This window comes from Sceloporus occidentalis, unplaced genomic scaffold (assembly GCF_023333645.1).
Source record: "Sceloporus occidentalis isolate IW3139 unplaced genomic scaffold, rSceOcc1.0.p SCAF_14, whole genome shotgun sequence".
In the NCBI taxonomy this organism is placed as follows: Eukaryota; Metazoa; Chordata; class Lepidosauria; order Squamata; family Phrynosomatidae; genus Sceloporus; species Sceloporus occidentalis.
In genome coordinates this window covers 5,235,496-5,255,724 of record NW_028316994.1, presented here as the reverse complement: position 1 = coordinate 5,255,724, position 20,229 = coordinate 5,235,496, and the positions used below count along the sequence as shown (strand labels likewise).

Genomic DNA, 20,229 nt, shown 5'->3' with positions numbered 1-20,229 from the left:
GCACTTTGGGATGCCTTTTGGGCAGCCAGCCCAAAATGTTGTCTGTGTTCATCAGTATGAACAGAACAGGCAATGATCTTGTGGTCGAGACAAGTTTTATGGCATGCCATTTGCTCTTCCCACCTGTGTGCTGATGATGTAGAGGCTGGAGAGGGCACACCACTTACTCCTAATTACTTGACTTTACTACTTCCTTGGCAATGTAGATCTTCTGAGCAGGGTTTGGGGGAAGTGCTTTTTGAACTACAGTTCTCAGAATTTCCTAATCAGCACAGGGACTGCGCAGGTTGCCTGGGAGATTCTTGGAGTTGTAGTCCAAAAATATAACTTTCCCCATCACACCCTTCCTTGTTAGTGTTGCTGAGCATTGCTGTGCAGAGCCTATGGACACAGCAGACAGGCAAACCTGTCACAGGGTTTTGTTCAGAGAGGTTTGCTATTGCTTTCCCCTGAGGCTGAGAGTGTGAGACTTGCTGAAGGTCACCCGATGGGATTCATGGCCGATCCAGGATTTGAACCCTGTATCCAGAATCGTAGCCCAACACTCAAGCCACTAAGCCACACGGGCTCTGTACAAACTGTCCAAAATTGTGTCCTACCTGCATAGGATCTTTGGCTCTTCATGTATGCTGAGCCTCACTTCCCCATAGTCTCTTACTGTTGGCCATGCTGGCTGGGACTGATGGAAATAAGAAGCCAAAGTTTCCATGTTGGAAGAAAGGTGAGATATAAAATCAATCAGTCAATCAATCAGTAAAAAGGTTCTCCATCCTAGCTGCCGCTGCTGCTATTGTGTACCTTCAAGTCATTTCAGACTCATGGCGACCCTAAAGCTATCATGAGGTCTTGCTTATGGTGACCCTAAGGCTTTCTTGACAAGCTTTGTTCAGAGGAAATTTGCCACTGCCTTCCCTTGAGGCTGAGAGCATGTGACAATCAGTAAAAAGGTTCTCTACCCTAGTAGTTGTTGTTGTTGTTGTTGTTGTTGTGTGCTTTCTGGTCATTTCAGTCTTATGGTAAGCTATCAAGTCGTTTGGGACTTATGGAAACCCTAAGGCTATCATGGGATTTGCTTGTCAAGATTTGTTCATAGGAAGTTTGCCACTGCCTTCCCTTCAGGCTGAGAGTATGTGACTTGCCCAAGGTCACCTAGTGGGTTTCATGGCTGGGCTCCAGAGTAATAGTCCAACACTCAAACCTAACTTACTGTGAAATATCAGCTTATGAAATTCATTACCATAGTGTTGTGGCAAAGATTCCTGGTTTAGGTTGCCTTATTAAAAGTTAAAAAAAAATAATAATAGAAAGATTAGAAAATTATCAGCAGCTGCTTTTAACCTTGAAAGCTAACTAGAACCTCCATGTTCAGCTGTAGTATAGCTGCAAGAATTGGATGTTTGGTAACCAAACAGTGAAGAGATATTATGTCCTCCATACCTCAACTGTGGACTTCCTGGAAGAATCTGTAACACTGAATGTTGAATAACTTGGAGCTGAGTAGATGTTGATTAATTCATTACAGCTGCTTAAATATGTATAAGCAGAGTTACAGTTTTTTGTTGCTCTTTATCATGGTACATTTTTAGATGCCCTTTTCTACAAAAAGCTCAAGGTATTTTAAAATTAAAATTATGCAGATGTATTTTACACAGCATTAAATAATACCTTCTGTAGCAGAGAAGCAGCCACCTTAGATGGAAGGAATAGGAGTAACTCTTATAAGGTGATGCCTGCCACACAATGATGTCACTGGAGTTGGCATCACCTGGTGCGGTAACTCATGGTGTCAAAAATGTAAATTTCCAAAAGCAAACGTTGATTTTGCCATTTTATATAAGGGACACTATTTCACTATGCCATTGTATTTAAGGGGACTTGAGCACCCACAGATATTGGTATCCACAGGGGTCCTGGAACCAAAACCCAGCAGATATCAAGGGCCCACTGTATTGACATGTACATAGTTTCATAAAGTGAAAATTTGGTAGGATGTGATTTTTAAAAGAAATTACACACACACACACACACACACACACCCTGGGGCCTTTCCTTTTAATTCCCACTGAGTCTCACCCCACATACACCATCTCTTCAACATCTTAAAGGTATGCTGGCAAACACCACAGTTGTTTCTGTCTAAAGGCAGATGTTTGGGGACCTGTAGTATCACCCACTTAGGGTCTCCCCTGGTGCAGCCTGCTTCCTTAGTGACACTTCTACTGCTACTAGCATTTTTAAAAAGTGCTTGTATTGAATCTTCTTAAAAGTGCTTGTATTCAACTTTTTAAAAAGTGCTCCCATTAAAGGTGAATATCTTTTTAGTTAATCCAAAGTAGTCTGTCTAAAGCAGAAGTAGGAATCATGTGGCCCTCTCGCTGTTGATGGACTACAAGTCATAACCTTTAGCCATGATAGTCACTGTTAATGAATGCTGGAAGTTGCAGTTCAACACAATGGTGGCTCCCAAGTCAGTGGGGCAATGGGTTCACACCAGGTTTTAACTCAGGCTTTAAAGCAGATGACTTAATCTCAAAAATAACTTCAGGACCTTGGACAGCTGCGTCCCAAATCTGGAATGGATTCAGTGCCCCTCTAACATGGGGCAGTCACTAGGTGCCACTGGTCCAACAACATGTGAGTGGAGTTGCATAATTCCAAATCTGGTGTAAGGCCTGAATCCTCTGACTAAATCCATTGCATTCAATGAAATGTACGTACATGTTGACTCACAATTTCATCATTAATTCATTGGGTCTAGTTGGGACTAACTACAATGGGATTCAGGCCTTAAAATTCAGGTAGTCGGTGGATTCTTGCAACCCTATTGAAAACATAACAAATGCTTGGTGCCCAAACATTTTCTGGAACAAGCTGGCCCATGATGGATCATGGTGGAGCTGGCCCCTGAGACACAGATATGGGGTTATTGTGTCTTACACAGCTATGAAGGAGGGCTTCTCATCTCCTCCTCCCCATCTCTTTCTTGACACTTCGCCACCCACTGAAGAAGGAACTGGAGCTACTAACCTGGTAAGACATCTGTCTCTTTTGGGTGCAGGGGGAGAAAGGGAAAACAAATCAGCCTAGGCTATTGCCATCCACTACAGTTGTGCCTTTCTTTCTTGCAGCGATATTTTTCTAAAAATGAAAATTTTCCTGCTTTCTCCCTGGTTTGAAAACACTGCCCAGGGTTGGTGAAAAGTTGTGAAAGACAACACCATTGTTGTTTTCATAGGGGCTACAGGCAGTGGCCAGCTGTATAACAAGAAAATACCAGTATGCAAAGGATCTTGTAGCACCTTTGAGACTGACTGTGGGAAAGAAGTAGTAGCATATGCTTTTGCAGACTTGGTCTACTTCCTCAGATGCATGTGGAATGTCTTATCTGAATGCAAAGACGTAGGCATGTTAGTCTGGAATATCGGTCTGCAAAGGGATCTTATAGCACCTTTGAGACTAATCATACAAAAAAAGTTGTAGCATAAGCTGTTGCAGAGTAGTGCTGCATCTACACAGCAGAATTAATGCAGTTTGACACCGCTTCAACTGCCATGGCTCAATGCTATGGAATCCTGGAACTGTCATTTTGTGAGACATTTAATCTTCTCTATCAGAGAGTTCTGGTGCCAAAACCCCCATGATTCCACAGCATGGAACCATGGTAGTTAAAGCAGTGTCAAACTGCATTAATTCTGCAGTGTGACAGCAGCATAGCTCTACTTCCTCAGATGTAAGACATAGTCTATAAAAGTTTGTGTTACAACTTCTTTTGCACAGTAAGTCTGAAAGGTGCTACAAGATCTCTTTGCATACTGATATTTCAGACTAACACAAGTATGTCTTTTTTTTTACCCTCAAGGAAATACCAGTTACTCAAAGGAAAGGAAAGATGGTGCTGTTGTAGCCCTCACATGCTACTTGTGAGCTACCAGTAGCCATCTGTGGGTGCCGGATGCTGGAGTAGATTGAGCTTTGGTCTTTTCTGACAGTGTTCTTCTTCCCTCTATAGACAGTCCAAGGGTATGTCTGTACTGCCCAGTTGTATCAGTTTGATACCACTTTTAGGTGTTATGGGTCTATGCTATGGAATACTGGGATCTGTAGCTTTGAAATACTAAGAATTCCCTCCAGACAAACACACATTTTCTCTAGCAGAAAATCCTTAGTATCATGCTAAAAACCTCTGGATTCCAAAGCATCGAGCCTGGACAGTTAAAATGGTATCACACTACAATACTCATTTACTGTAGATAACAGAATGAATGTGGGACTAGTAAGTAAGGGAATGAGTGTGAGAGTGACGTTACTTTGCTGGCAAAGCTCTGGTGCCACAACAAACTACCATTCTCAAAATTCCATAGCATTGAGCCATGGCAGTCAAAGTGGTGTCAAACTGGATTATTTCTGCAGTGTGGATGCAGCCTTTGATTTCCCCCCACAAACTGGCAGCATTGCAAAGAAACGTTGAGCAAACTGGAGGAAAAGAGATGGGGGGGGGGTACATTGACAGGAAATCTAGGGACAAGTTGGAAATTGGCCCTGAGGTTTGGAAGGCATTGCTAGAACTTCCGAGGAGAGGAGTGTCACTGTGCATTCATCCAAGAAAGAAGAGAGAGAGAGAGAGAGAGAGAAGGGGGGGGAGTGAAGGAGAAAAAAGGGGGTGAGTTCAGGACAACCTGCTGAATACACAGGGAATCTAGAAATCTGTAATTTTTGGGGAAAAATCAGATTCAGTAATGAGGCAGATTAATAAATAAATAATAGCGATTAAGCAAATGATTCGCCTGCTTTGCTCTGCTGAGCTTTTCATCCACTCCCTGCTACCACCCCTGCATGAAATGTAAGATTTTAAGGGGAAAAGCAGGGATTGGAATGCTGAAATTGAAGAGCAGCTTTCACATGCAGCTGAATGAAGAACCAGAGTCCTGTACTGTGCTCTCCAGAATCCACATGTGAGGAGACAATTTTCAAATATACCAATTTTTTTTAAAACTAAATTTCCCTGCAAATGGAAAAGCAGCACATCAGGGAGGAGACCGGATGAGATTTCTTCTTCTTCTTGATTGAATAGTTCTCTACTTATGGGGCAACCTTAGGTTTGACAACTGGGAGCATTTTCAAAAAGTGGGATTTATACCTGCAACTTTAAGTGGCACAATCCTTCCTGCCATCTCATGACTTTCCCACTTCTTTCTGGTGCAAGTATAGGCTTTGAGGTGACTGAGTACAGGTTATAAACCATATTAAAGGCTTTCCTCTCTCTTCTGCTTTCCCCTTTTGTCCTCAGCTTACTTCTATTGCAGCAAATTGAATTCAAAAAGGCGGAGAAGAGTGGAGGGGTGGATTCTTTTCCCTTCCCAGTAAGCTCAGGCAAAAGCAGACTCCTGCAACCTCACCTAACTTGTGTGTTCTTCCTCACTCATAACATTTCCCCTTTTGACCACACTTGTTGCTTGGCCATATGTATACCAGTTTTCATATGTGAAATGTTGAGGGGGGGGGGTATGCTGTACCTTTTAAGGATGGAAAACTTCTTTCAGCCTGAGAGCCAAAGTCAATTTCCAAGATGTTTGATGGAAGGTGTATTCTAGTCATCATAGGATTAATAATGCCAGCATTTTTATGTAAAGGTTATATGTAAACCTTCACTGTCAATACTAAGACACGGGAGATATATTTCAAACTTTAGAATGAGTGGAAAAGCCATATTAAAGCTGAAAAGCTGCTCCATAAAGGTATCATGGGGAAAGGAGACTGATCTTCTAGGAAAGCCCAGAGGGCCAGCTTTGGCTTCTGGCAAGGGGTGGGGGGTGGGGGTCAGATTCACATATGGAAACTGAGGGTCTCCATTCCTGCCATACATACTCTTTCCTCTTTTTTGGAAAAAAAGAGATTTTAAAGCAGCTAGTCACAGATATGCAGGCTTGATGCTAAATGGGATGTTCAAAGGATGCTATAAGAAAGACAGTAGCTAGTAGAGATTTCTCTTTCTGCTTGTGATACAACTTACACCGGGATCAGATTAATGGTTCCTCCTGACTTATAACCTTGTAGGTCTATGATCCATGTGGGTGTGAGTGTCCCCTGGCCTTAACAATATTCCAGGTGGGGCCTGACTATTCTGCTCTGGTCAGGCCCCGCCTGGAATATTGTGTCCAGTTCTGGGCACCACAATTCAAAAAGGACATTGAGAAACTGGAGTGTGTCCAGAGGAGGGCAACTAAAATGGTGAAAGGTCTGGAAACCTTGCCCTGTGAGGAACGACTCAAGGAGCTGGGGATGTTTAGCCTGGAGAAGAGAAGGTTAAGAGGTGATATGATAGCCCTGTTTAAATATTTGAAAGGATGTCATATTGAGGAGGGAGCAAGCTTGTTTTCTCCTGCTCCAGAGAACAGGACCCGGAACAATGGATGCAAGCTACAGGAGAAGAGATTCCACCTCAACATTAGGAGGAACTTCCTGACAGTAAGGGCTGTTCGACAGTGGAACACACTCCCTCGGAGTGTAGTGGAGTCTCCCTCCTTGGAGGTCTTTAAGCAGAGGCTAGATTGCCATCTGCTGGGGATGCTTTGATTTGGATTTCCTGCATGGCAGAATGGGGTTGGACTGGATGGCCCATGCGGTCTCTTCCAACTCTATGATTCTATGATTCTATGATTTCAATTCGTGTGGCCCTAATTCCATGCAGTCTGAAGGAATGGGTGGCACAGAAAGAGAGGAGGAAGGGAGGAGGGAGAACATGCTCTACAATCTTACAAGTTCTGTCCATCATTGGATGCTGTATTGAATTAGTATTGAATTCTGAACTGCAGCTGATCATCACCATGGGAGTTCCTCTTGCCATGTTTCCTGATACAGTCCTAAAAAGGGAGGGAGATGTTGATTCATATTAACAAACAAATTCCATCTCTATCTGAAGTAGGTCTTTTGTATATCCGATTTCGTTCAAGACCAAGCCAGTTCTAAATAATTTGCATTATCATAGCTCACCACTATATTGTTTCTGGGGAAAGCTTTCACCTTACCATTGTCTGCTGTGAGAACAGTAGTTAAAATCAGAGATAACAGGGAACCATGAGGAGAATGGCAGTTGATGTCACCGTTCCTATTAAATAAATCATGGTGCTTCCACTGGTCTGAATCCTGGCTTCAGTTCAATGCTGCTGTGCCCACCATTGGCAGTGATCCCTGATCACTTTTTACTGAGAAGAGGCTCAGCCCTCATCTTGGGGCACAGTCTCAAAGGTCAGAACAGTTACTTTTATTTTGGACTGTAGCTTCCAGAATCCCCCCAGGCACCATGAGCATTGCCTGGGCAGAAACCTGGCCACGTATGCTTCCTTTCATTTTGCCATGAGAAGAAGGTGAGATATTAACATAATACATAAGTAATGAAGGGACTAAGTGGTAACTTAAGGATGATATTATTTATTTAAAGTATTTATTATCCTTGGGCAAAAGCTTTCTGGACAACATTGTTCTTCTTTCCACATACACGCTTATGAGGCTGACCTTCCATAGATGTTAAAAAGACACAGAGACACTTGGCCACAGAGTTACGGATGTGGCTATGAGGAAAGCACGGACTTTTCCATTCACTTATTCAAAGCTTATAGCTAATGAGGAAAACACCAGCCTTTTGTCTCCAGCAGGCTAAAAATTATACAGGCAGCTTAGTTATTTCAGGTGTTGCTTTTCACAACAGAGTCTTCAAGATGGCATCCACAACCATGGGCATCAGAATAAGGGGGCTTGAACCCCCTCTAAAACAAGATTGGGGGAGTGTCTTAACACCACCCCCCCCTCCCCATGATCTGACAACATTGAGCCACCAAGACTCTTTCATAGTTGATCCTGCTCAGGAATTATCTAGAAGTGTACTAAATGATCATGTACTAATAAATATTAATACACTAGTAATTGTCATTTAATCGTCCTAGGAATAATAGGAAGCCTGCAATCCATAGTTGGGAGTTTCTTGGGAGTAAGCTGCATTAAATAAATGGAGGACATTTCTGAGTATAAATTGTTGTTGTTAGAGTCTTCTTATTTAAAGAAATTTAACTGAACGCGAAAGGGGAAAGCATTCCCCTCAACTGTCCTGATTTGGCAGAGGCAATCCTGATTAATCCTCTGCCATCCCACTTTTTCAGCATCTTTTAAAATGTCCCAGTTTCTTTCTCCTCACCTGTTCCCACTCCTCCCTTGTCCTCAGCTTACTTCAGTTGCTGCAAAATGACTCCAAAGTATAACAGCACTTTGCATTCAATAATCTTAGCAGAGGGGAGACAAGAGGAGGAGTGGAGTCTTCCACCTCCCAGTAGGCTCAGGCAGACGCAAACTGCTGCAACGTCTCTTAGCTTATTTGTTCTTCCTCATTAATAACTTTTGCCATCTTGACCACATCCTGATGTTTTTTGGCCAAACATGTTCTGGTTTTCATATGTGAAATGTTGAGGAGATAGCAAAGTAATTTGTCCTCCTCCTGCAAGTATTGGTGAGTAGGCAAAATTATTAACAACCTGCCTGTCATTGTTGACCCCCATGCAAACCTTTAGAAAAGGTTGGAGGTCCCTATCTACAGCAGAACTAGACTAAAATATTTTCCTGTCTAAGCAAAGGTTTCTCTCCTCATTCCACAGACAAGAACCAAATGGACAGGTGGTTTAAAATTTCCTCAGCAGAAGTAAATGCATACCAACTAGCAGGTTAGTTTAGAATAGGGATGGAAAATCTTAGCCCCAGTGGTTTAAATCTGTTCCTTTGGGATTCCCAGGCAGCCATGTCCAGTGATGTTGATTCAAATCAATTGGCTCAAACTCAAGTCACTTTTAATGATGACTTACACTCAACTCTGCAGTAAATGATGCATTGACTTGACTCAGCTAGTGACTTATGTATTCTTAGTGACTGATTTGCTGTCCTAACTTATTCCAGGACTATTATATAATGGAAAACGGTTTTCCTCCTTTGAACAACATTCATTTTCCACTTTTGCCTTTCAGTGATGGAAGCAGAAGTTTAGATTTGCTGTAAAGAAAGCCCCTGCTTCCTGTAGGCCTCTGCCTCAAGCCCATTGCCTAACGTATTTGCTGTTCCTGTCTGAGAAACGTGTCCCATGCTATGGAGACAAGCCTTGCCTCTTGATCCTAGGAAAATAGAGCAATAATGCTCCCCAATGTGCAGTGGGCAGAGGCTGCTGAATAGATCTCAACTCCCAACTCAAACTCATTCCCTAATGCATTTGCTTTTCCCCTCAGAGAAACATGTCCTATGCTTTGAGCTTGAGATGGGGTTAAGGTCTACTCAACATCATGTCTGCAATGCGCATTTCTAATCCTTTTAAAAATCTTTAGAAGGATCCACCTGTAGTCTCCACACCACCCAACCTCACCTCTGGTTTTTTTTTCTGCTGAAGCTGGTTCCCTTACTTGAGACTAGACTTGAGACTTGACTTGAAATTACCTTCAGCGACTGGAGACTCGACTTGAGACTTGAAGGTGGAGACTTGAGACCTTGAGAAAAAAAAAGACTTGGCTACATCACTAGCCATATCCTCTTTCCCAGAACACGATTCATTTGGTAGCTCCCAGCTTTTGCATTTGATGTTTGGTATTGTGTGCCTTCAAGTTGTTTCTGACTTATGGTGACCCTATCATGGGGTTTTCTTGGCAAGATTTGTTCAGAGGAGGGCTGAGAGCAAGCGACTAGCCTAAGGTCACTTAATGGGCTTCATGGCTGAGCCAGGAATTGAACCCTGGTCTCCAGAGTCCAACACTCAAACCACTATGCCACTCTGGCCCCACACTAAAATGTTGAAAAGCCTACCCTAGGACCTAGTAGGTAGCAGTAAGATATCAAAGCTAAAAACCTACTGTTATTTTTTGCCTCTCTCCTTTTGCCTTGGGCCTCCTCCACCACTGGAATATGGTTCCTGGAAACATCCCTAAAACCAAATTTGTCCCTTGGATTCTCCACTCTTGGCTTAGTGACTAACAGGTTGGCTCGGCTATCACAACACACTCTTGTCCTTTAGCACCTATTTCTTCTCCCTCCCTCTCAGCATCCACTGCTTGAGGTGTCTGCCTCTGCCTGCCTATCGGTAAGGCTGGTCCTTGATCCATTTACATTTCCAGAAGATCTTTCATCTAGGCATTGACCTGACTTAAGTCAGCTTTGAGAGGGTTTCTTCAGGTGCCTTCAGACTATTCACAGTTTAAGGCAGAAAGCAGCCCTCTCTTTTTCACCCTGTCCCCCTCCCACCCCATATACATCTCTTCCTCTGCCCAGCAGCGGAGTGGTGTTAAATCCTGCTTCTGAAACAATGTCTCAAGGATTTGGGTTGTGGAGAAGCACATAAGCTCTGCCAATCCCATCTGCGAGCTGTCAAGGAGCAGTAAAGTGGGGGGAGAGGCAGAACAAATGTGCCAGGTGGGTGATGGACTTATGGGCTTATTATGGGAGGATGCAAAAGACGAGTGTGGGAGGGGTGTTGAAAAGACGAGTGAAAGCAGAGTGGAGAACCTTTTAACTACTCTTTCCTTCTATCTTTCTCCATCTCCCCTCCCCTGCCCCTGTTTCTTCTGTCTCTGCACCATTTCTCTTCCTTCCCATTCCTCTGTCAAACTGAAACAATATTTACAGGAAAGCCATGCCCATTCAGCTGCTGGGTCTGTGAACAACGCCATGTGCCACTGTCAAAATAAACCCACACAAATGCATTTTAAGTCACCCTGCCCAATTCTCTCTTAATACTGAGATCAAATAAAGAGTGCCATTTAACTCTTTAACCCTTAAATCATCTTCTTCCCACATCTCTGATGAGCTGAATACTTTCTCCCCTCTACACACAAAAAGGGTTTCTGTTTCTCCATCCACCATGCACACATCAGCCATCCCCTTGAGGTTATATACTACGTGCATTAAATTGCATATATCTCTTGCTGGGCTCAGTGGCCCAGTTCATATATAAGAAGCTTTGTGCTCATATTATGTGCCTCCCCTCTCCTCTCTTTCCATTCTCCTTTGTGACATGTATGATTTCAGTCTTTAAAGCTCTAAGTGGCTTATGGACAAGTAACCTGAAGGAGCTCCTTTCTCCTTATTTACTTACATCTACCTGAAGATCTTCATCTCAGACTTTCCTTGGGGTTTCCCCACATCACCAAATGGATGGCTGGATATGAAATGGCCTCTTCTAGATTAGTACCCCATCTGCAGAATGCCCACTTTGGAGAAGCTCACCTGGCACTAGCATTGTGGTCTTTTTTGGTGGCAGGTGAAGACCTCTGGATTCACAAGCTAAATATGAATCAACAAGGATGATAAGAGGTATGGAGAACAAAACGTATGAGGAAAGGTTGAAGGAGCTGGGCACATTCAGCATGGTGAAGAGAAGACTGAGGGATGACGTGATGGCACTTTTAAAATAATTAAAGGGGTGTCACAGAGAAGAGGGTGCAATTTTGTTCTCTGCTGCTCCAGCAGATAAAACCAGGTTGCATGGGTTTAAGTGAAAAGAGAGTTAGATTTCAATTGAACATTAAAAGAAACTTCTTTACAATAAGAGTGGTTTGGCAATCAAACAAATTCCCTACACTGCAATGTAGAAATAATGCAGTTTGACACCACTTTAACTGACATGGCTCCATGCTCTGGAATTCTGGGATCTGTAGTTTGTTTTGGGACCAGAGCTCTCTGACAGAGAAGGCTAAATATCTCATCTCACAAAACTACAAAACAGATTTCCATAGTATTGAACTATGACAACTAAAGCATTGCCACACTGTATTATTTCTGCAGTGCCTACTGGGGATGCTCTAGTCTAGCTGGAGTTCCTACATGGAGTCAGTGTTGGATTTGATGGCCTTTAGGGGACCTTCCAACTCTATGATTCTGTTATTCTCACAGTATAATGTAGTGGCAAAAAAGGCTAAAAATGGCACCCCAGATTTCATGAACAGAAATACAGCATCTAGATCAAGAGAAATAACATCCCCACTATATTCTTCTTTGTTCAGGCTTCAGCTGCAGTACTGTGACCAGTTTGGGGCACTAGTTTTCCAACGCTATCAACAAGATGGAAGATATTCAGAAAAGGGTGACAAATATGACAAAATATCTGGAAGCCAAGCCCTATGGGGGATGGTTGAGGGACCTGGGGATGTTTAATCTGGAGGAGGAATGAATGAGTGAGGCAGTGTGACAGTTGGCTTCAAATATTTGAAGTGTTGTCATGTGGAAGGTGGGCCAGGCCTGTTTCCTGCTACTCCAGAGAATAAGATCTCAAGCAACAGATTCAAATTATAAGAAAGGGGATTTGGATTAAACATTAGGAAAAGCTGTCTGGTAAGAGCTCTCTGGCAGTGGAACAGGCTGTGTAAGTAGCTCCAACCTTGAGTGGAGGGTTTTAAACAGTGGTTGATGACCATCTGTCAGGGATGCATTTGCTGTGTTTCTCCAGTGACAGGTGTTTGGATTAGATGACAGTTGTGGTTCCTTCCAATGCTACAGTTCTGTGATTCTATGATTCTCCCAGCATCCTTTATAGAGCTTTTAGATCAAATTACGGTTCTTCTTTGCTGATGATTTGATTTTGGTTTTGTATGCTGTAGTGTTTTCACTTTTGCTGCAAGTTTTATTGTGGCGCTTTCTTCAGTTACTGTTTCTTGCTTGTGTTTCATACATTTTTAAAAAGTTTTTGCAGCACTCAGGAATCCCCCCCCCCCCCAGTTGAGAGATTTACAAATCATTCAACACATCCATCAGTTCTAAGGATTTCTAAGCCACAGGTTCTCGTTTCTTCCAAGCTGAAGAACCAATGCATGCTCTGCCTATAAACCAAGATTGCAAATGATCACAGTTTGAAAATCTAAGCCCTACACCACTGTGGCTCTCAGTTAAATGAAAAGGTGCAAGGGTGGAGGCCCAGAGTCTCGAGTTCAAATGATGCCGCCACAAAGAGAGCAATGCCCAAGGCAAGTCAGCTTGTGCAGGATGATCTCTTTTTCTTGTCTCCATCCTCTCCCTTTCTCTTCCTCTGTGTCAGTGTTTGCTCCTGGAGCCCAAGGCAGTTCCAGCCAATTTGTCAGGAGATAAATGGGACTGTCCAAGCAAGAGAAACATTCTGTCAATCTGATTTGTAGAGACTGTGGCCAAGTGTGGCAGATAATCCAAAACTGGTGTTCCCTTGGGCTTGCTCGTCCTTTGCACCCAGCACTTTCCTTCCCTGTTAATTATTTAGAGTGGATACCATTACCACTCAAAAGGTCCACAGGGATCGAGAGAGGCTGCCGTTTTGAGTACTTTGTAGAAAGATGGGGCGTGCTAAGGAGTTAAAGCCCTGGGAAGCCAGCCACCACTGTTCCTTAGAAGGAAATGGAGGCTAATGAGTAAAAGGTGAAAAGGAGCTGTCTTCAGAACTCCTGAATCCTCTGGAAGAAAAGAAGAATAGGAGTGAGACAAGAGAACAAAAGACACAGAGCAATGGATTCAAACTACAAGAAAAGAGATTCCACTCAACATTAGGAAGAACTTCCCGACGATAAAAGCTGTTCGACACTGGAACATGCTCCTTCGGGATGTAGTGGAGTCTCTTTCTTTGGCGGTTTTTAAATAGAGGCTGGATGGCCATCTGTTGGGGTGTGTGTATGTGTGCTTTGCTTGTGTATTCCAGCATAGCAAGAGAGGGAGACTTGATGGTCCTTGAGATTTCCAACTGAATGATTCCATTATTCTATAATGAATTGAGCAGTTTTACAATGTTCGTATTCACCTGGGGGCTGCCATGGCATATGATCTATGCAGGTCTGTTGTGCAGTGGTCAGCGGTGGAGTGACTGAGGATTCTGGGAGTGGAGAGGGTGTGATTTGGGGAGTGTGGTCTTCTCCAGTAAGGAGATCATAGTGCAACAGCACCACTGCCCAGCTTGGTCTGCCCAGCTGCTCTCAAGATCCTGAAATCCAAAGCAGCGTGCCTGCATTACGTGCCTTCCCTGACTGTGTTGTTATTATTATAGGGAAACTCCCCAAGGGACTGCCGGCCCCTCCTTCCTCCACCCAAGCCAAGCTGTTGCCATTCTGTCCATCAAGCATCAGGGGAGATGCTTGGTCCAATCAGCAGCTGATGCTTTGTAATGGGCGCAAGGGAGCCCTGGCAGCTGCTCTCTTCTTCATCATCTTCTCCATCTCCCCCCTCCTCATCCTCCTCTTCTTCCTCACCCTTGGTGAAGCTATTGCAACATGCTTGTTGCAACAGAAGAGGAGACATGAGGCCAGGAGGGTAGTAGTGGTTTTAGTTCAAAGGGGATGTGCACACATGAAAGAGAGAGAAAGAGAAGCAGGGAGGGAGAATCCACCCTACAGAGGGACATCAAATAGCCCTGTAGCATCTTTAAGCCAAACAGATTTATTTCAGCATGAGCTTTTGTGGATTACGATCCACTTCCTCAGATCTGTGGCATATCATCTGTCAGGTGTGTCTGTGCCGTATTGCGCAGGTGTGTGGGTGAGATCTGAGCAAAAGCGGTTTTGAGATGTGCCAATGAGTCTGTGAGTCTCCAAGCAGCTGCCAAAGTCATCTTTGAATTACAGAAGCTGACCCGCATGGCTCTCTCTTTGGAAACTTGCCAGTAACTACACATCTCTGAGGATGGTGAACCAAGGATTTTGGTTCCTGCTTTCAAACAAAGCACATTCTTTCCAGGGTACTCCCCCAGCATAGCCAAATTTCACACAAAAAGATAACTCTGCCAGAAAACGAGGGACAACCAGTCCAGAAAAACAGGTGGCTGTAGATACGTTATCCAGGTTTTTTATTTTATCCATGCAAGCCAGGGTTGTTTTTAATAAAAACAAAATCCAGCTCCCATCCCACCACTGTGTTCATTCATGAGATATATTTGTAAATTATAGTCACTGTGCCTCTGATCTCGGCATTTTGACTTGCTAAAAGGCACAATAATCATTACCAGCCTCTGCCACGCAGTTTTAAAAAGACACACAGAAACTTACTGAAACTTGGCACTACTTTTTTCAGCTCTGCAAAGGATGGCATCATAAAATGCCTCCGTTTTCAGGATACTTCTGTGTAAATTCTGCAGCAGTTTGTGTAATTCTGCAGTAATGCATGTACATTCTGCAAAATCAGAATAAAATGTCCAACCTGGAAGGATGATCGTTTAAATAAAGTTTGAACTATCACCCACAAAGAGGACTGGTTTTCACTGAGTGGATGGACTACAAGAAGGGAGATCAGGGCATGCACAGGATTCCATAGGAGGCTGAGAGGGGAACAGCTGGCAGATAGAAGCAGGATGCATCTACACTGTAGAAATAATCCAGTTTGATGCCACTTTAAGTGCTGTAGCTCTGTCCTGTGGAATCCTGGAATTTGTAGTTTTACAAGGCCTTCTCTACCAAACAGTGCCGATGCCTTGTAAAGCTGTAAACTCCAGGATTCCATAGGAAGGCGCTACAACATTCAAAGTGGTGTCAGCCTGCATTATTTGTACAGTGCAGATGCATCCTTAGGCAGTCTTTTCCACGTTGAGCAGCTCTTACCATCAGGATTTTCCCCCTAATGTTTTGGTGGAATCTCTTGCACTTTGAATCTTATGATTCAGGTCTTATACTCAGGAGCAGGAGAAAACAAGCTACTCCATCTTCTATTTGACATCCCTTTAACTATTTAAAGATGGCTATCATATCACCTCTCAACCTTCTCTTATTCAAGCAAAACCTACCCACTACCAGCTCTTTAAGCTGTTCCAGAACTATTACCATCTTGGTGCGCTTTCATACTACAACAGTTATAATGCAGTGCTTCCATCCCATTGCTTCCTGGGTCTTGTAGTTTAGTGAAGCACTAGAGTGCTCTGGTTGTGAAATATAAATGACCGTCTCTAAGCCACCAATCCTTCAACCATAGCAGTTTAAAATGGAACAGTGGTGCTATAATTATGAAATGTGAATAGGCTTTGTCCTCCTCTGAACACATTCCAGCTTGGCACTCCCCAACTGGACACTGTATTCTGACCAAAGCAGAATAGAATGGTACTATTACTTCCCTCCATCTGGACACTATACAATTTAGTTCAGATAGATGCTTGGCTGTGTCTCGGTTCCTTTTACTAATGCTTGTAAAACAGAAGCCCTTTGCCCTGCCTTTTTGAAAATTGGCAGGGCTGATGCCCTGGAGGGCTGGTCTATGTGGAAGTAATAGAATACCTGACATTTTTCAAGCTACTTGGCTGGAGAAGAATCAAATTGTAAGCAACAGAAGAGTGGCTAAAAGACCAAAAACAAACCACAAACTAATCAGAGACAAGCCACATTAATGACACTTTAAAAGTGAGACTGAATGGGGGGAAGGGATGAATACATTTTTTGTAGTTTTTTGTGGATCTTTCAGGCTATGTGGCCATGTTCTAGAAGAGTTTCTTCCTGACGTTTCGCCAGCATCTGTGGCTGGCATCTTTGTTTTTACTATTTCAAGAGAGTGTGTGAGGTTTTATAGGTGTCTAACCTGGTGGCATCTTCCATCCATGTCAATTAGAGCTGACAAGAGTTATGATCTTAAAGTGTTTATTTGTAGGCTGCAAGAGATCCTTTGGAAAACCACAGTAGTTTAGTTAGGTCAAGGTTGGGCAGCCTGTGGCCTTCAGATGTTGTTGGACTGCAACTCCCATCAGCTATCAAGAGCAAGAGTGACAGATCACATGAGCTCCAATCCAACAATTTCTGGAGGGCTACACAACTTTAGAAGCTAGTAGAAAAACCAAGACATCAGTAACAGATCTGCCAAGTGTGTTTTCAACTTTAGAGCTGTTTGTTGTGGTAGTATGCACCAGTATTTTGTTTTTTAAAAACCTGACTGGTACCCTGTTAGGTATTTGTGTCGTTGCAAAGTGGCTTACGATCAAATAAGTGAATTGCAATGTGGTGAAACAGTTGTATTCTGAGAGGGGGGAGCAGAGACGTAGCTACATCTCTGGGATTATTGTGTAAACAGAGCCAGCAGAATGGCTGTTGGGCATGCGGTTCCGATGCACATTGTGTCCCAGTGCACTTTATTTTATTTTATTTTATTTTATTTATAACCCAAATTGGGACTCAAAGCTGTTTACAACGATTAAAAACATTGTTAAAAATCCAAAAAATACAAAAGTTAATAAAAAACAATTGTGCAATTAGAAAACAATTAAGTCCAAAAATATGTCCTGATGCATAATGGGACACTATGGGCATCAAGACACATTGCACATCGCGACATCTTGCATTATGCCCCTTTGAGCATCATGGCAATTCACTAGCATGGCTGAGTGTCATGTCAGTGACAGAGCTCCGTCATTGTTAAAGTTATGCATTGTAACCTCTAATGCAGGATCTGAGGCAGAGTCTTTCCTAAAACAGCAGCCATCACAATTGTGACCAGAATACCATTGGTGTCTTGCACATGCGTACGTTTCCTTATGGATGTGGTTGGATATTTTTGCTTGCATTCTGGTCAAAGGGTGGCAAAATGGACATGTGCACACAGTGCCATTGTGCATTTGGCTGTGTATTTAGTTGATGCACAATGGCATTTGGTTGTGTATTTAGTTGATCATCCCATTGCATGTTCAGGTGTACATCCAATTGTGCAATATTGCCATTCAGCACATGGGTTGCATAGTACCATCAACTCACAAATCCTTAGGCAGAGATTGGGAAAACCACAATATAGGACGAGGGAAGGGAATAGAGACCATCAATTTCTGTTAAATTTTATCTTTTAAAAAATGTACATACAGGTATGCCTCATTTAACAATGTAGATGTGTTCCTGGGTATTACGTCTTTAATAGAAAATTTGGTACCAGAGCCAGAAATATGGAAAGAAAAGAGAGGGAACAAACATAGAAAGAATAGAAAGAATACAGTTCCTGTACCACAAAAAAGAAAAGCAGTTCAAAATGTTCAAGCAAAATTTTCATTCAAAACTAATAAAATTTACATATGAAATGAAACAACCAGGCCAGCTGAGCCTTGAAGTTAATAAAATTATTTTAACTTTCTAGAGATCACTTGAATGCTTCTTGGAAAATGCATCCACCTTTTATTTCCTCAGTCTCCACTGGAGCTGGTGAGGCAACTTTATCTGCTTTCCTCTCTTCTCTGTTTTGCTGCTCACAAATGTTCAGTTAAGGATTCTGGAGGCTGCTGCTATTTATCTTGCCTAATATAGCCAGGCATACGCAGCTAGAGTAGAATCAGCTAGAGTAGCTCCCATTCTATCTTAGCGTAGGTATTTATTGCGTTGTTTAATACAGACATGCTTCTGCAGCTCAGCACCAAAAGTCTATGTTTCTTCCAAATCTTCCAAATGCCAATGCTGCTAAAAACCTTCTAGCTTAACAGAGAATGAAGAGGAAATGTGGGCTTGTGAAAGACTTTGTCAAAAGGAGCTTCTTAGCCAGAGGCTTTGTTATATGGGATATGCCTGCATATAGAAATGGAAATCCAAATCTTTGCTTGAAATGAGTTAAACTGGACGGGTTTCATTGCTCTGCTTTCTGCTTCCTCTTCCAGGGTCCACAATGAATGCGGCACGGAGGTCAGCGCGGGTGGATTCAGAGGTGACAGACTCCGAAATGGAGCCATCCCTCAATGCCACCGAAATGCCCACCAAGGAGAATGTTTTTTCTGACATGAAAGACAAATTCATGAACAAACTGGGGAAACTGCCAAGTACGTAGAGCTGTGTGCGTTTCTTTCCCCCTCCCATCCCAGATTTCAGATTGCAGAGAGGGTACAATTCAAACAAATTGAGAAGGCACCAGCTATTATACAAATGATGTCTGAAATTAATTGGAGTCACACAGTCTGGCATTTCTTGTCCTGCTTTAGGCTTGGTTGGAATTTTTAAAAATGAGACAATGCGCAGGGCTACATCCCATAAACTGTACAAGCCCTTCAAAACCAAATTGGAGAACGTATTATCACAAAAGGTCAGCTTTCTTTCTTTTAAAACTTAACTCCTGTTTTCAAAGGAGCAGTGTGTCTAGTGTAGCCTCAGTATGTAGTGAAGTCAGTCTTAAAAGGTGCTAGAAAATCCTTTGCACACTGGTTTTCCAGACTAACACAGCTATATCTTTGAATAGTGCTAAATGTATTTGTGTGTAAATGCATTGGCAACTCTGTATTTATCCCTGGTGGTGGTGGTGGTTGTCATTGTTGTTTTTAAATTGCATTTGCCTCAGTCCAAATGTCAGGATATAGCAGATTTCAGAAAAACTTGCATTCATAAACTAAAAGGGTACATCATTAGATTATAAATTTGGGTCCTGAAACCTCAAGCCTTAGACAGTCCTGACCTGGCAACCCTATGGGTGGGAGGTATACTGTATACCACCAGAACTTGCTTTCTATAAGCTTTGGTGAAACTTACAAGTTGGACAGGTGAGACTTTGGTCTCTTTCTGTAGTTTTTGGGACTGGGAGAAGATTCAGTAGAGAGACTTCCCCAGCCACATAACAGTTGCAAAGATGTTTAGGCTATTCTGTCTGTACCTTGCACAGCTTATCTGAGGAGTGCTACTGAGGCAGAGAATGTAAGCAGAGAGTAAAGGAAGCTAAACTAACCTATATAGGCCTCTAAGCAGCTTAGAATACATAGATAGAGCGTGCATCATACCAATGGTAAAGGACAAATTAGAACTCAGCAACTGCACTCCTCACCAGTCCTTTGGAAACACAATTCACTACATTTCCCCAGAGAGCCTCCTTCCTCATGATACACAGAACTAGGACATTTTAAAAGCAGCTGAAAAAGTGGGATGACAGAGGATTAATCAGGACTGCCCATGCCAAATAGGGACAGTATACAATTCAGATAACAAAGATGTGGCTTCTCTAAGCTCCTAGAGGAAGGAAAAGGTGGGTGCACTCCATTTAAGAACTGAGCTGAGACTAGCTGCATCTCCATGGTCTGATCTGACTCCTTTTCCACTTCCTGCAACATGCATCATCATCATCAGGGGCCCCTCCTATGGCTTGATAGCTGTAGGGCAGCAGAAGAATGCAGAAATGTGTCTGCAGAGCTGCATGTAAATATAGGACCTCTGCCCCAGTCTCTGCATCATTGTCTTACATCAGAAAGAGCTGCACCTAAAATTGAGTGAATGCCTTCTGCAAACAGCCTACAGGTGCCTGAACTCTCCTAGTATAAGTGTCAGCTCAACTACCACCTTA

The 20,229-nt window shown here is 42.9% G+C and overlaps 1 protein-coding gene across 2 annotated transcripts in view; it reads left to right on the top strand.

The window, feature by feature from the left end:
* The window catches only part of LOC149303649 (synaptotagmin-1-like), a 42,352-nt gene that overhangs the window by 10,041 nt on the left and 12,082 nt on the right, over positions 1 to 20,229 (top strand). Inside the window, exons 1-2 of one of the 2 annotated variants that reach the window (XM_089479978.1) lie at positions 3,011 to 3,030; positions 18,569 to 18,727. In XM_089479978.1, the coding sequence (XP_089336104.1) occupies positions 18,577 to 18,727 (151 nt within the window). In that variant the 5' untranslated portion in view covers positions 3,011 to 3,030; positions 18,569 to 18,576. Of the gene's footprint in view, positions 1 to 3,010; positions 3,031 to 18,568; positions 18,728 to 20,229 lie in introns of those variants that run through there. The other variant, XM_089479979.1, reaches the window with a different exon arrangement.